The sequence below is a fragment of the Mercenaria mercenaria genome, chromosome 8, assembly GCF_021730395.1.
Source record: "Mercenaria mercenaria strain notata chromosome 8, MADL_Memer_1, whole genome shotgun sequence".
In the NCBI taxonomy this organism is placed as follows: domain Eukaryota; kingdom Metazoa; phylum Mollusca; class Bivalvia; order Venerida; family Veneridae; genus Mercenaria; species Mercenaria mercenaria.
The window spans coordinates 16,718,685-16,732,084 of record NC_069368.1 but is presented as its reverse complement, the minus strand read 5'-3'; the positions used below and the strand labels follow the sequence as shown (position 1 = coordinate 16,732,084).

The 13,400-nt window shown below is 34.0% G+C and overlaps 2 protein-coding genes across 3 annotated transcripts in view; one reads left to right on the top strand and one right to left on the bottom strand.

The window, feature by feature from the left end:
• Positions 1-6,676, bottom strand: part of LOC123522971 (shiftless antiviral inhibitor of ribosomal frameshifting protein homolog) — a 21,462-nt gene extending 14,786 nt beyond the window's left edge. Inside the window, exon 1 of the mRNA XM_045300521.2 lies at positions 6,655-6,676. Within this exon, the coding sequence (XP_045156456.2) occupies positions 6,655-6,676 (22 nt within the window). The remainder of the gene's footprint in view (positions 1-6,654) is intronic.
• Positions 5,707-13,400, top strand: part of LOC123522972 (TWiK family of potassium channels protein 7-like) — a 23,979-nt gene continuing 16,285 nt past the window's right edge. The window contains exon 1 of one of the 2 annotated variants that reach the window (XM_053549456.1): positions 5,707-6,041. The gene's annotated coding sequence lies outside the window, so the exon portion shown is untranslated. Of the gene's footprint in view, positions 6,042-10,083; positions 10,191-13,400 lie in introns of those variants that run through there. The other variant, XM_045300523.2, reaches the window with a different exon arrangement.

The following is a 13,400-nucleotide window of genomic DNA, read 5'->3' as shown; positions in this document are numbered from 1 at the left end:
ATGGCGGATCAGAATAGTTTATTAAATATCTAAGATTATTGGTATTTTGATTAAATGCATGCACTTAAGCCATGCAAATAATGAACATATTATTGTGTTATATAAAGACATAAAATTATATACAAATACAAACCATCTAAGAAAGAAACATAAATACGGAAGCAAAAAGGTAAACGAATAGGAAAAACAAAACAAAAATCTGAAAAAAAAATCCTCATGAGGATTCGTAACCCACAAAACGATTTCCTTATATCCGATTGATGTCTGCATTTTACCTAACTGAGCTATACTGCCATATACTTAATAGATATTCAAAATGAGAGAAATACTAATATTTGCTTGTCCATTATGAATAGTTATTTCATCAGTTATCACGAATTAGACTCGTCCTCGCGTTTCGGCGGGAATCACGTTATCATTGGGGATTAGTATATGTTATATTTCAAATTAGATGCATGTTGAGTTTTCGACAATACCCAGATTAAAATAATCTGTTATGACTGTACATGTTTGGTAGTAACGAGGCTCTGCCGAAAAGAGACTTACCATATAGTCATCGGCCATAAGGACATGAGGATATTTCTAATATATATTTACTGAAAAAGAAATAACTTCTGTAGCTGTACCGTTGGATATATACCAATATGAACCAACAAGAATATCTTGACGTAGAAGATAAAACAGAGCGATAAGTTTTGTAAGATGCACATGGCGTCAGTAACACACGTTGTACGTCGTTCATGTCAGATTAATATCTCTAGATTTGTTTTTCTTTCTTTTTTAATTGTAAAATGAAATTAAAAATCAAGATTTTGTGTTTTTAGAAAATCTAAAATTTTTATGATTTTAAAGATTTAATTAAAAAAAAGTTTTATCAAACTTGAATCAACAAATTTGAAATTTGTTCTTCAATAGTGAATTTATCGCTATGCGCTTCGGCGGTGACGTCTTCGTTCTAGACTGGTGCCTCCCCAGTCAAAAATTTCTGGATATGGGACTGCTCGCTGCTAGTAAGAAGCCATAAAATATTGGTATTTTTTTGCAAAAAGTGCAACGGCGCATTTCGTTGATCACAAAATGCTGTGCCAAGACACGGAGCATTTCGCTTAAAGATGGCCTAATCTGACCTTCTCGTCACGTTAATTGTAAAATAACGTGACGTCCATTCCAAAATGGCGGTGTCCATACAAATGTCATTTGGTAAGAGAATACCAATTGTTTTCCCATAGACTTCCATTATAACATTATGGCGTGTACAACCTTCCATATATCGAATCATGTATATCTAATCACATTTTTTTCAAGAAATGCCTTAGTTCCACCAAAATATCGGACGAAAAACATATGAATAGTGATACTTTATTTAAGTAATTTTCATCTGTGAATGAGGTGTCGTTGGCATGGCGGGAGAAGTTCGTTTGATATAACTTTTTTTTCAATACACATAAAATGTAGCAAATTTTGTGAAAATGTAAAGCTATATAAAAAATACTGTAAATGCAGTAAACGAATTCCATTTTGAAAACAAATAATCACTTCTTGGGTTTGTTTACATGACTGACCAATCAGAACGGACAAACATTACCTAATTCCCAGGTATACATTTACCTTATTCCCAGTAAGTTCTTTTTTGTACTTTTTTTAATTGATGGTCTCTGACCTACAGATAAATGGTTCCTATCATAATTATGTTCCCATTTTACAGTGTTATTATCAAACACGATCCAATACCAAATGTATTCAAAGTTTCGTCAAGAAATGTTCAGTTTTAAGAAAAATAGATGTTTGGACAGTTTGTACTTTTTTTTAAGTATTTCGGAGATTTGCTCACAGTTAGCGACGTCTGAACTACTCATTGTTGAAAAACAGATATGAAAGAATAAACAAACTTCGTGTAAAACTTACAGGCTTTACTTGCAAGGTCCTGAATTAAATGTATTTGGGAAAACTAGAATAATAAACAGACCAGATAATAAACTGTCGAAAAAGAAATGGTTTAACCGAGAATGCTATAATGCCCGCCGGGAGTTTAATAAGGCAAGCAATTATTATTTAAGACATACAACAGTGGAAAATAAAACCATTTATTTGAATAAAAAAACTAAAGTATAATAATATCAAGCGAAAACATGAAAAACTTTTTCAGCGAAGTGAGGGCAAACGCCTCTCAAAACTAGCAAAGTCCAGTCCTAAGTCATTTTGGAAAGACGTCAAATCGCAATATAGACAAAATAATAGGGACCCAAACAATCTTACTAAAGACGATATGTACACGCACTTTAATGAGTTATATGGAGCGCCACCTACACCTACTACAAATGAGCCGTGCCATGAGAAAACCAACATAGTGGGTGTGCGACCAGCATGGATCCAGACCAGCCTGCGCATCCGCGCAGTCTGGTCAGGCTCCATGCTGTTCGCTTTTAAAGCCTATTGGAATTGGAGAAACTGTTAGCGAACAGCATGGATCCTGGCCAGACTGCGCGGATGCGCAGGCTGGTCTGGATCTATGCTGGTCGCAAACCCACTATGTTGGTTTTCTCATGGCACGGCTCAAATACTAATGAACAACAACATGATAGGATACAGAATAATAGATTAGATAGTTTATTTACAGAATCGGAATTAAAAGATGCAGTTTCTCTCAAAATAATTCGAAAAACCCAGGTACTGATCATCTGATAGCTGAGGTATTTAAACACTCATTTGATATAATGTCCCATTTCCTGCTTAAAATGTATAACAAACTATTCACTGATGGTGTTTTCCCACAAAGTTGGCAACAAAGTATTATAGTACCAATTTTTAAAGGTGGAGCGCACGAAGCTAAAAACTTTTGTGGAATTACATTAAATAATATTTTGTCTAAAATCTACTCTAAAATGCGAATTACTAGGTTGACAAAATGGGCAGCCGAAAATTCAGTACTGATAGATAACCAATATGGATTTCAAAAATCGATATCAACTAATGATTGTATATGTGTCCTCCATGCTATTATATCAAATACTCTATCTATGGTATGAAAAAGAAACTTTATGTTGCTTTTTTAGACTGGGAAACATGTTCGACCGGATTGATCGAGTAATGTTATGGCAAAAATTAATAACATCAAACGTAAGCACAAAACTCGTTACAGCTATTAAATCGATGTATCTAGTTGTGAAGTCTGTTATCCGGTATAAATCTATGAATTCAGGTCCTATAACCTCATATATCGGGGTAAAACAGGGAGATCCTGCAAGCAGCATCTTGTGTCTTTTCTTCTTAAATGTTATTTTAGAAAACATAAACAGTAATATAAATGGAATTGTTAGTATTGAAGATATAAAACTATTTTTGCTATTATTTGCTGACGACAGGGCCATATTTGCTCATGACCCCAAAACGTTACCGTCGTTGTTAAATGATGTTGAAACTTATTGCAATGCATAGGGACTTCGGCTAAATAAACGAAAATAATGATATTTGAAAATGGTCGTCGTACATCGTTTGATTTTTACATTTATAACTCACTTATTGAAATTGTTCAGTCATTTAAGTATCTTGGCGTTCATTTGTTTAAAAACGGTAATTGCAATCGCACGCAGCAACATATCGCACAACATGCTCAATTCTCGCTTCATAATTTATTTACAGTCTATAACCAGTTGGACCTACCAGTTTCTCAAAAAATATACTTATTTGATACCCTTGTGTCGCCAACCCTTAATTATTGCGCTGAGGTGTGGGGCCACCATGCCGGACCGGACGTTGAGACTGTACATGATAAATTTTATAGAAAAATCCTGTGTAAAACGCTCCACAAACGTAGATGCTCTTTATGGAGAATTAGGAAGAACACCAATGATTATTCAGAGAAAAATACTTTTAATTAAATACTGGATAAAATTACTAACTCTAGACAATCAGTAAATATTATCTAAAGTATACAATATGTTGAAGAACGGTGACACTTACAACGGCAGTAATTGGGCTCATAAAGTTAAAACTATCCTCGATGACCACGGTTTAACCTACATTTGGCAAAACCAGTTTAATATCATATGCTTATTAATTTCAATACAATAAAACAAAGAATAATAGATATGTATAACCAACAATGATATTCATCAATTAATAACTCTCCTCGTGTTGAAACGTATTGTTTATTTAAGCATGAATTTAAAGTGAAAAATATCTTGACATTATACAAGAGCCTAAATTCAGAATATCATTTACGAAATTCCGGACATCATCCCATGACTTAGCAATAGAACGCGGGCGTTACACCAATGTACCAAGGAACGAAAGAATTTATACATATTGTAACAATGGAATAATCGAAAATGAATATCTTTTTCTTCTAATTTGTCCTAGATTTAGAGATCTTAGAGTAAAATATTTAAAACGTTATTATTATACTTGGCCCACCAAACAAAAGTTTATCAACTTAATAACAGTGACTAATCGGAAAATTATACAGAACTTGAGTAAAATTATAGATCTATATTATGCCAATCTGACACGAAACTAGGAAGCTTTTTCTCAATATCCACAAATATCTATGCTCTTTTGCAAAAAAATGTATTGTTTGATTAAGAAATCCATATCTTCTATTGTATTTAATGTATTGTGTTACTATAAATGTGTGTAACATGTTTAATGCAATAAATATATTGAATTGAATTGAATACTGAATTAACATTTCCCCTGTAATTAAGCATTTATTTCCGTGTCAGTCCGTGCTCGCTAGTTTTAATGACCGTTCGGTCTTGGTGACATGATGCAAGTTCAATGTAATTAATGACTGAAAATGTACGGTCACGATATATTTTAACTGACAAAATTTGCCATGCATTTTGGATGATCCACAAAAGCCTGCTGCTAATTACAATCAACAAAATTACAAATATAAGGCGTTACCTTTTAACAAATTAATGTTTGCCTTTATTCTTTATAATTCTTAAAAAGATAGAATCTAAATACAATATTGTTTTGAGGCTAGCTACGCGTAAAAGCTCACACATCGTGCCGCTCATGGCACGAGATATTTTAGTGACGTCATATATTGTATGACATAATTTGAATAATAGTCTATGATAACAAAACATCAACCCCCCAAAAAATCCAGCAACCATTAACTAGATCTATAGATCTACATTAATTGAAAAGGTAAATCTAATTACTTAGACTGTAGTGCTGCATTTCACCACGCTCTTGAGTCTTGTCAATTTCCAACCAAAAAAGATAAATCTATCCATACAGTAGGCCTATCCGAAATGGCCAAATATCTGCATGCAAACAACACCCATTGAATAGACCACAGGTGCCAGACACATAACCAAATATTTTACTTAATAGACCTATATATGTATATAATAGACTTAAGGTCCCCAACGGAACAAAAACATCATGCTGAACAAACAAGAACACTGCTGCAAGAATCGATCAGATCATGGTTTTCTCTTTGTGGTCGCCACTTGAAAGCATCAATCCAAGAGTTAACACTTTTTATTTCATTAAAATCCCTCAAATAGCAAAGAAATGATGAAAAGTTTCACTAAATACCGCGATTGTCAATCCATGTCGTTTTCGACGTCCATTCTATACATGTATACAAACACGATTTCTGATCGATTCCTACGAAATAAACGAGAAACGGCTAAAACTTCCACATACTTTCAATAAATGAACTCTTTTTCTGTCAATCTGCGAAGTCTTATCTGAACAAAAGCCCTCTACAAACATAATTCATCTAAAGAGTACGAAGTTATTTAATTTGTGACAGTTATTTTAGCCCCATGTATACTGTTCTGCACTTAATATTATGCTAGGACTTGATTGGTTAAAACCATTGTCATTATTTACCTGTTTCATTATTGACCAATCGTATAACACTATTTCTTCGCATCATTTTCCTGTCACTTCAGAATCAAAATGGCGAGCATTACTTGAGCTTTGCTTCCACGGGTGATATTTTCAGATGAATAATGTTTGTAGAGGGCTTTTGTTCAGTTAATACTTCGCAGATTGACAGGAAAAGAGTTCATTTATTGGAAGTATGTGGAAGTTTTAGCCGTTTCTCGTTTATTTCGTAGGAATCGATCAGAAATCGTGTTTGTATACATGTATAGAATGGACGTCGAAAACGACATGGATTGACAATCGCGGTATTTAGTGAAACTTTTCATCATTTCTTTGCTATTTGAGGGATTTTAATGAAATAAAAAGTGTTAACGCTTGGATTGATGCTTTCAAGTGGCGACCACAAAGAGAAAACCATGATCTGATCGATTCTTGCAGCAGTGTTCTTGTTTGTTCAGCACGATGTTTTTGTTCCGTTGGGGACCTTAAGTCTATTATATACATATATAGGTCTATTAAGTAAAATATTTGGTTATGTGTCTGGCACCTGTGGAATAGACCTACATCATCTAGTTTCTGGGTAGATTATTTACATGTCATTATAGATCTACAATCCTAGGAAATATAGATCTAGATTTTTAATTTAAACGTTGACAAAATTTACAATTAGATCTACGTCAATCAGAAACGATCGTAGCGAATGTCACAACTAAACAGCCGATCAAAAGATTCTAGATCTAGTCTAGATCACGTACGTTTAAGTTATCACAAATAGATCTACTTAAAATTTAGAAAAGCTTCTCCTACCTGGCATTTGCCTTGCGAACATAATTTGACTTTGTTTTCAATGTTGGTCCCTTGCCCTTGCTTTGTAGTTGTACATTGAAACGTTCAAAAACATAAGGGGAGTAACTCTTATGAAAAGGCGATCGGCAAAACGAAAGTGAACAAGATAATAACATTCCTTAAAGATGTAGATCTAGCTATAAAATAAATAAATTATGGAAAAAAGCATGGATAAATATCCAACACTGAAAGCCACGTTCCAAAAGCACAGCATCCACAAACGCCAACCCAGCACGCGGACGCCATATACGACCTTGTCACACAAAGCAAACACACTCTAGGACAAAACGAACAAAGAAAGGAACACAGTGGGGCACCGCCTTGGACCGGTCAGTGACAAAATCACTACTGTGGGGGAGGGTGGGGCGCACCCCTAAAATCGCCGGAGCAGAGGTAATTTGTCTTTTGTTCTGGGTGAAAAAAGTGCAAAATATGCATTTTTTCTCGCTCGCTACGCTCGAATAAGTAGTATAATTTATCTCTTGTTCTGGGTGAAAAATATTAAATATGCATTTTTTCTCGCTCGCATACTCTGCGTAAGTTCAAGATCTTTTTGTTCTGAGTGAAACATGTAAAATAGGCTATGCATTTTTTCTCGCTCGTTACGCTCGCATAGGTAATTTGTCTTTTGTTCCGGGCAAAAAATATAAAATATGCATTTTTTTCTCGCTCGCTACACTCGCATTGGTAATTTGTTTTTTTTTGCTCTGGGTGAAAAATTAAATTTAAAATATGCATTTTTTCTCGATCGCTATGATCGCACAATAAAAATCCGACAAAGTTTGCATAAGCTCCTATAACGCTCTTTACTATCTCAATGTTGATAGCCCTTGGTAACCCCTCCCCATAAAAATCCTCAGAAATCGGGCTACGAAATTCCATTCCGAGATACTTACTCAAGAATAAGTCTGACAAGTCATAAAACATGGACTATTATTTGCATGTTATTTGGATTGATTTTGTCACAAAACCTGTCATTTTTCAATACCAAATAAAGTACCTTAGAACGCATAGAATGCACTAGAGTAAACTGCCCTATTATCGACACCTTAAGAAAGAACGAACATAGTGGATGTCAGGGCAATTTATTTTGCAATTGAAATTTATCTTTTAAAGGTCCAATACTAAGGAAAGTGAACATTTTAATTTCTTTTAAAAAGCACAGAAACTATTTCATTTTATCGGAAAATGAAAGTTGGTATGTAGAAATTCGAAATAAATCGCAGTATATGTACAATTATTTTTCTATGAAGTATGAAGAAAGTTAAAAAGACCTGGGGGGTCATTCTGTCGATTCATTGAAATTTCAACATGATACACATACATTTCTTTGAGTTCCAAAGACCTTCTGTAAATTTTGACCTGCCAATCTTCATTATTTAGTGTCTTGCAGAAGTCTATGCACTGGCTATGAAAAAAATTGCCAACTCACTTTCCCTTAGTAATGGACCTTTAATAAAACCGGATTTCATTGGTTGAAAAATGATGTGCAACTTCAGTAGTTTTGCAAATTGACCAATGAGAACTATTTTAACAAATGTAGTCAAGTCCTTTAAAATTTTCAATTTGCCATAATATCGACACCCGCTCTCCTATTACCGACACCATTAAGAAGTGTAAATTAAGTTTTTATAAGTTTATAGATAAGTTGCATTAGTTTTTTTAAATATAATATCAAATTTGTCTTGCAATTATTACTAAAGTTAACCTATGTTCTGGTTGTAAACAGAAAAATAAGAAATATAAACCAGACCATAGGCAGTTTTTCCTATATGTCCATTAATATAGCAAATTCACTTATTTTTTTTGTTTCTAGATACAGAGATAAGGCACAATTTGTATACTTTATTGTCAAAACTTTCATGTTACATTGATTTCGCTACAACTGACTCACGCAAAGCTCTATAAAACCCAGCTACATTTGTAACCACTCTAGTATATTTCATTATCATAATCTTTAAAGCTCGTAAGAATCAGATTTTCCTCTAGCACTATTACTGAGCTGAATGTCATTAAAGGTACATATAGAATTTGTTTTGTTATTAAAAACTAGGCTTTCATAATTGTACTCTGTTTTAGGGTAGAATTTTAAGATATTTTACCGTGCCATTAAAGTGTCGGTATTAGGAAGAAGAAAGAAATTGCTTTTTTTTTAGAAAACTGAAAAAGCTTTGTAGATTTCAGGAAAAGACATTTATCCAACAGACAGTTACACTATAAAAGAATCAAACGATAAAGTAACCCATGTTTGAAGTGAATTGGCTCAGAAATTAAGTAATAACGGAAAAACGCAAATTTGTCGGTATTTTGAAGGTGTCGGATTTACCCAATCTTACTCTACATGGATCCATATTGTTTTCAAAATTTTACGCGGGGGCATGCCGTTGCTCTACTACAAATATTTTGCGTTCCCCCTAACACCAAATCCTGTATCCGCCCCTGTATGGTGCACCTAACCTCACTCTTACTTCCACCATTTTCCGTGTAAATAAAAGTTATCCCCGCCAGGTGAAGTATTTTATTTTTGGAAGCTTAATTCTGAATGGCTGTTTAGTCGTGACATTTGTTTCCCCATAATCGTTTCTGACTGACGCAATTATCAAATTTAACGTATTTCTCACATATGAACAATGGCATGTAATTTACTTAATGATCTAGATCTACCCGGGAAGCAATGTGTTCTTGGCATCATTTCATCTTTGGTTGAAATATGACAGAGCGTGGCACGAAGCCAATGTAGTCCAAATAATTAGACGCGAAAATTTGCCATTTGACGTCCAACATTCAATATTCTGACATTTTACATTTTAACTATCAACGTTTTTCTTGACGTCTAACGGATACTGTCAAAGGAATATAGCATATATTCAATTTTTCAAACATTAAAAAGTTGGTTAATTGTACCTAGATGAAAAGAAATACCTTTGCTTTAGTTCTGCAAGGTAAATTTAATTTACAATCCATTATTATCCAGGAAATGTCGCTTCATTTTTTTTTTACACCGAATGTTTACATTTGCCAAGCCACCATCTTGTTCCAAAATTGAAAGCACCAATTGAATTTGATCAGCGGTAGACGAAAAAATATTTCATTGTTTTGATTTATTTTCATAATAATTGTATATTTTCGATTCGTTTATATGTCTTCTAAAAACTGAAGGCTTACTAACATCTGTACCCTCTCTGTATGGAATAGAAAAAGTTAAATTTCGTTAAAAAATTGATACTGATATGCAAATCATGTTTACATCCGGAACACCCTTGGTTATTGTCGTGCCACTATTCAAATTTTCATCGGGCTGCATACTGAATTTATTAATCGGATAATTAATAACAAATAATGTAAACTACATGTATTGATTATAATTGCTGCCTTAAAGCACATTTACGATTTTTCTTCACACTCGATGGGTCATGTTTGTCTGATAACGCCGCGTCTAAAAACCGGATCAGTAACGTATGATCTCAGATAAAATGGAGCGGTATTGGTGATTTTAGGTAAGAAGATTGTCTTTTTCTATTATTTAGAAATTATTGCCAAGGACAGCATACAGCGCAAGATGTGCCCCGAACATTGCGGAATACTCGTTGCTATTCTTTTTCCAGCAAATCTAAGCACTTTTCTCAATTACTTTGGAAAGCCATGCGAAAATAACAGGTACACAATGCCACGGTACACTAAAAAGCATTATTTCCAGTATATTTTTCGGCAAAAATACTATATCAACACTTCCGTGATATTACTGACACAGTCCTGTTACATGTTTTTGATACAAATGATGAATTAAAGTGGAATTATACGCATTTTTTCAAACAAAAATACAGCACAAATAGATATGTGTGTAAAAAGGTTGGAGGAAATTATAGTTTTTAACCCAGTATACCAAACTCTTCCTGTTACCATTACGAAATAATAACTTTTTAAATATGACTTTTCTTATTTTGACTGGGGCAGTCTTTTTAAGAAAAGTCAAACTGCTTGCATGAGTTGCTTCCCTTCAACCTCAGAAATCTCTACTTATAGGTAAGGGAGATCATTGCGTACACGACTGAAGAAATGAACTATTTTTTATAAGTCCGATTTCTTCATTTCTAAAGCATCACTTTCAAATACTTATGCGGCATTATTGTTAATTAAACACATTTAAATGCACAGCAACCGAAAACTTGCTTTTATAAAACATTCACCAAAAACACACTACGTGCTGTAAGATGCGCATAATGCCACTTTAAATTTCTTGAAAGACGGATATAAGGCGATTCATGACCGAGCTGACCGGTAACACAGGAGCTACAGGAACAGCGAATGCAAAATGTAGTAACGCAGGAGCTACGGAATTTTCTTCAGTGTTCGGTTTCGCCATTTTTCAAGAAAAACATACCTTTAGTTTGTTAATTTTCTATCAAAACAGTGATAAGTAGTAGTAACCCAAAGAACAACATAACCGAAAAGATGTTTGACGCCCTTCTCTGGTAAGAGACTGAATAGCGCAACCATATGTATCTACTAGATTGAACTGTTTATTAAATACTTGAAGAAAAGCTTTGAAGTTTGGAGACAAATAGTCAGAAAGAGATTTTTGTACTGCTTGTCTTGCGCTATGTTTGATTTAAACGGCTACGTATAAACGTCACCTCGCATTTTCCGTGGCTCTGTGGTCGCCATTTTATCCGTGTTACGCATTATTTCAGGTCTTCTGTTCCACTGTACTGATATTCTGAAAATAACAGGGAACATTTCTTGCTAATTTCGTATTTTGTGTACATTCCAACATGTTCTCATGTGGTGTTTGCAGACGTCGATTTACTGGAAAACGTAGTCGCTCAAAATTATTCCTGTGTATGACATCATTGTTTCAGCAACGTCTGTCGGCAGATTCAGCTCGTTTGGCCATATATGGATATAAGATTATGTAATACGTAATTTATATTCTCCAAAGGTAGTTTTGACGAAATATCTAAATTGCAATCGTCAACGATCAAAGAAAAGTATTTTAAACTTGAGGCATTATGTAAATTAGACATTCGATTTAGATGCACCATGTAATATAAAAATTCAGTTCAGGTGCACGATGTAGCTAAAGCCTTCCATTGAGAAGCATCATCAATTTATTATTTATTTATTTATTTATTTGGGTTTTACGGCGCACCAACGCAGTATAGGTTATATGGCGCCAAACAGGACTACTAATTTTGGTTCCACATCTCATTTACATCGAAATAAAAACATGAGGTATGGAATCAAAATTTGCATACCTGCTGGAATCACAGAGTTACAGCAAAACCAAGTGTTAAGACCCTATTAGTCGCCTCTTACGATCGTGCATGGGTAAGGCAGTGGTTCCAATTCTTTTCATACATAGATCGTCCCAGAACCACATGGGGCTGAAGCACCATCAAAGGTATCATTTCAGTTTGGCGACACAATGTAGAAAACAAATTTTAAACATCTTGTAATCAGGTACATGTATATAACTTAGGAATAATTCAATCTATTTTTAACATTCCTGTCACAGCTGCATTTCCAAAATGTATTTTCAAATAAAAGAAATACTGCCGATAATTACAACAGTTACGTTTCTTAATGGAATCTGTAAGAAGAATGAAGCCAAGAAAAAATAATAGAAGACACTGTTTTGGCCGAGATTGTTCATAAGAGGTAATAAAAAGTGCAATACCCGTTACCGCCTAGCACCGTCTGAAATTCTAGTACACAGATATTGAGAAGACTAAATGATCAAAAAGAACTAGAACAACACTGAAGTCAACTTCAGGGAGACTTCTTACTGTCGCCATACATCACTACAAAACAGCATTTGTGACATTTAATAAAATCGAATGCAGCTCCCGCCCGAGAATCGAACTCAAGGTTTTCATAACCTCAGTTAAAGCAAGTCTGCTATTATTTCGCTTTAGTGCAGTCTATGCTTTCAATGTTTTATTATCACCTGCTATATCAATACTTGAAAAGTCTATGTATTGATTACCCATTGACGCTTGTCGTCCTGATGCCATGCAACAATTGAAAACATAGTTCTCCCTATCGATAAATCATAAAGTTCATTATATTAATACTTGGTCTTATTTATATTCCCCTGGGATTCAATATTTTATTCTTTACCTGGCAGTATATCGTGCGTTACCGCCATTTCTAATACGAATTGTTTGAACGGCTTTCTTGTTCGGCTGCAAATGGGGAAAATTATACAGGTGCTAGTAGAATACGTAAACCTTACCAATATTTCAAACTAACATCTAATATATTGTTTCAGTTGTTATCAATGTATCATATTATTGTTATTTTTACATATGTTATTGTAAAAAACTTTCATCAATAATTCAAACTTCCATTACGTGAGGTGATCTGTATAGATGATTCGTTTTTATTCTATACTTTTTTATTTCTGTTAGGTAAGTTGGTTTAATGTGTTTGGCAAGTGTTGTCTGTGCAGGTTTGACAGAAAAACTTTAGTTATGCTCTCTTTCTTATGTGTTATAGTGGGAAATATGTAAGTTGCTAAGCGCCGTTATATAGATGATATACTGTTAAAAATAAAACAAGGGAACAACCTTACACGTATAATGAATAAAGCGTAAGGAGTCATGACTTTTTGTGAATGAAATATGTTATATGAAACATATGATGAGGCTGTAAATAAATATCCTGATCAGCTTTCACTACTGAAGTAGCATTAAAAATATATAAAT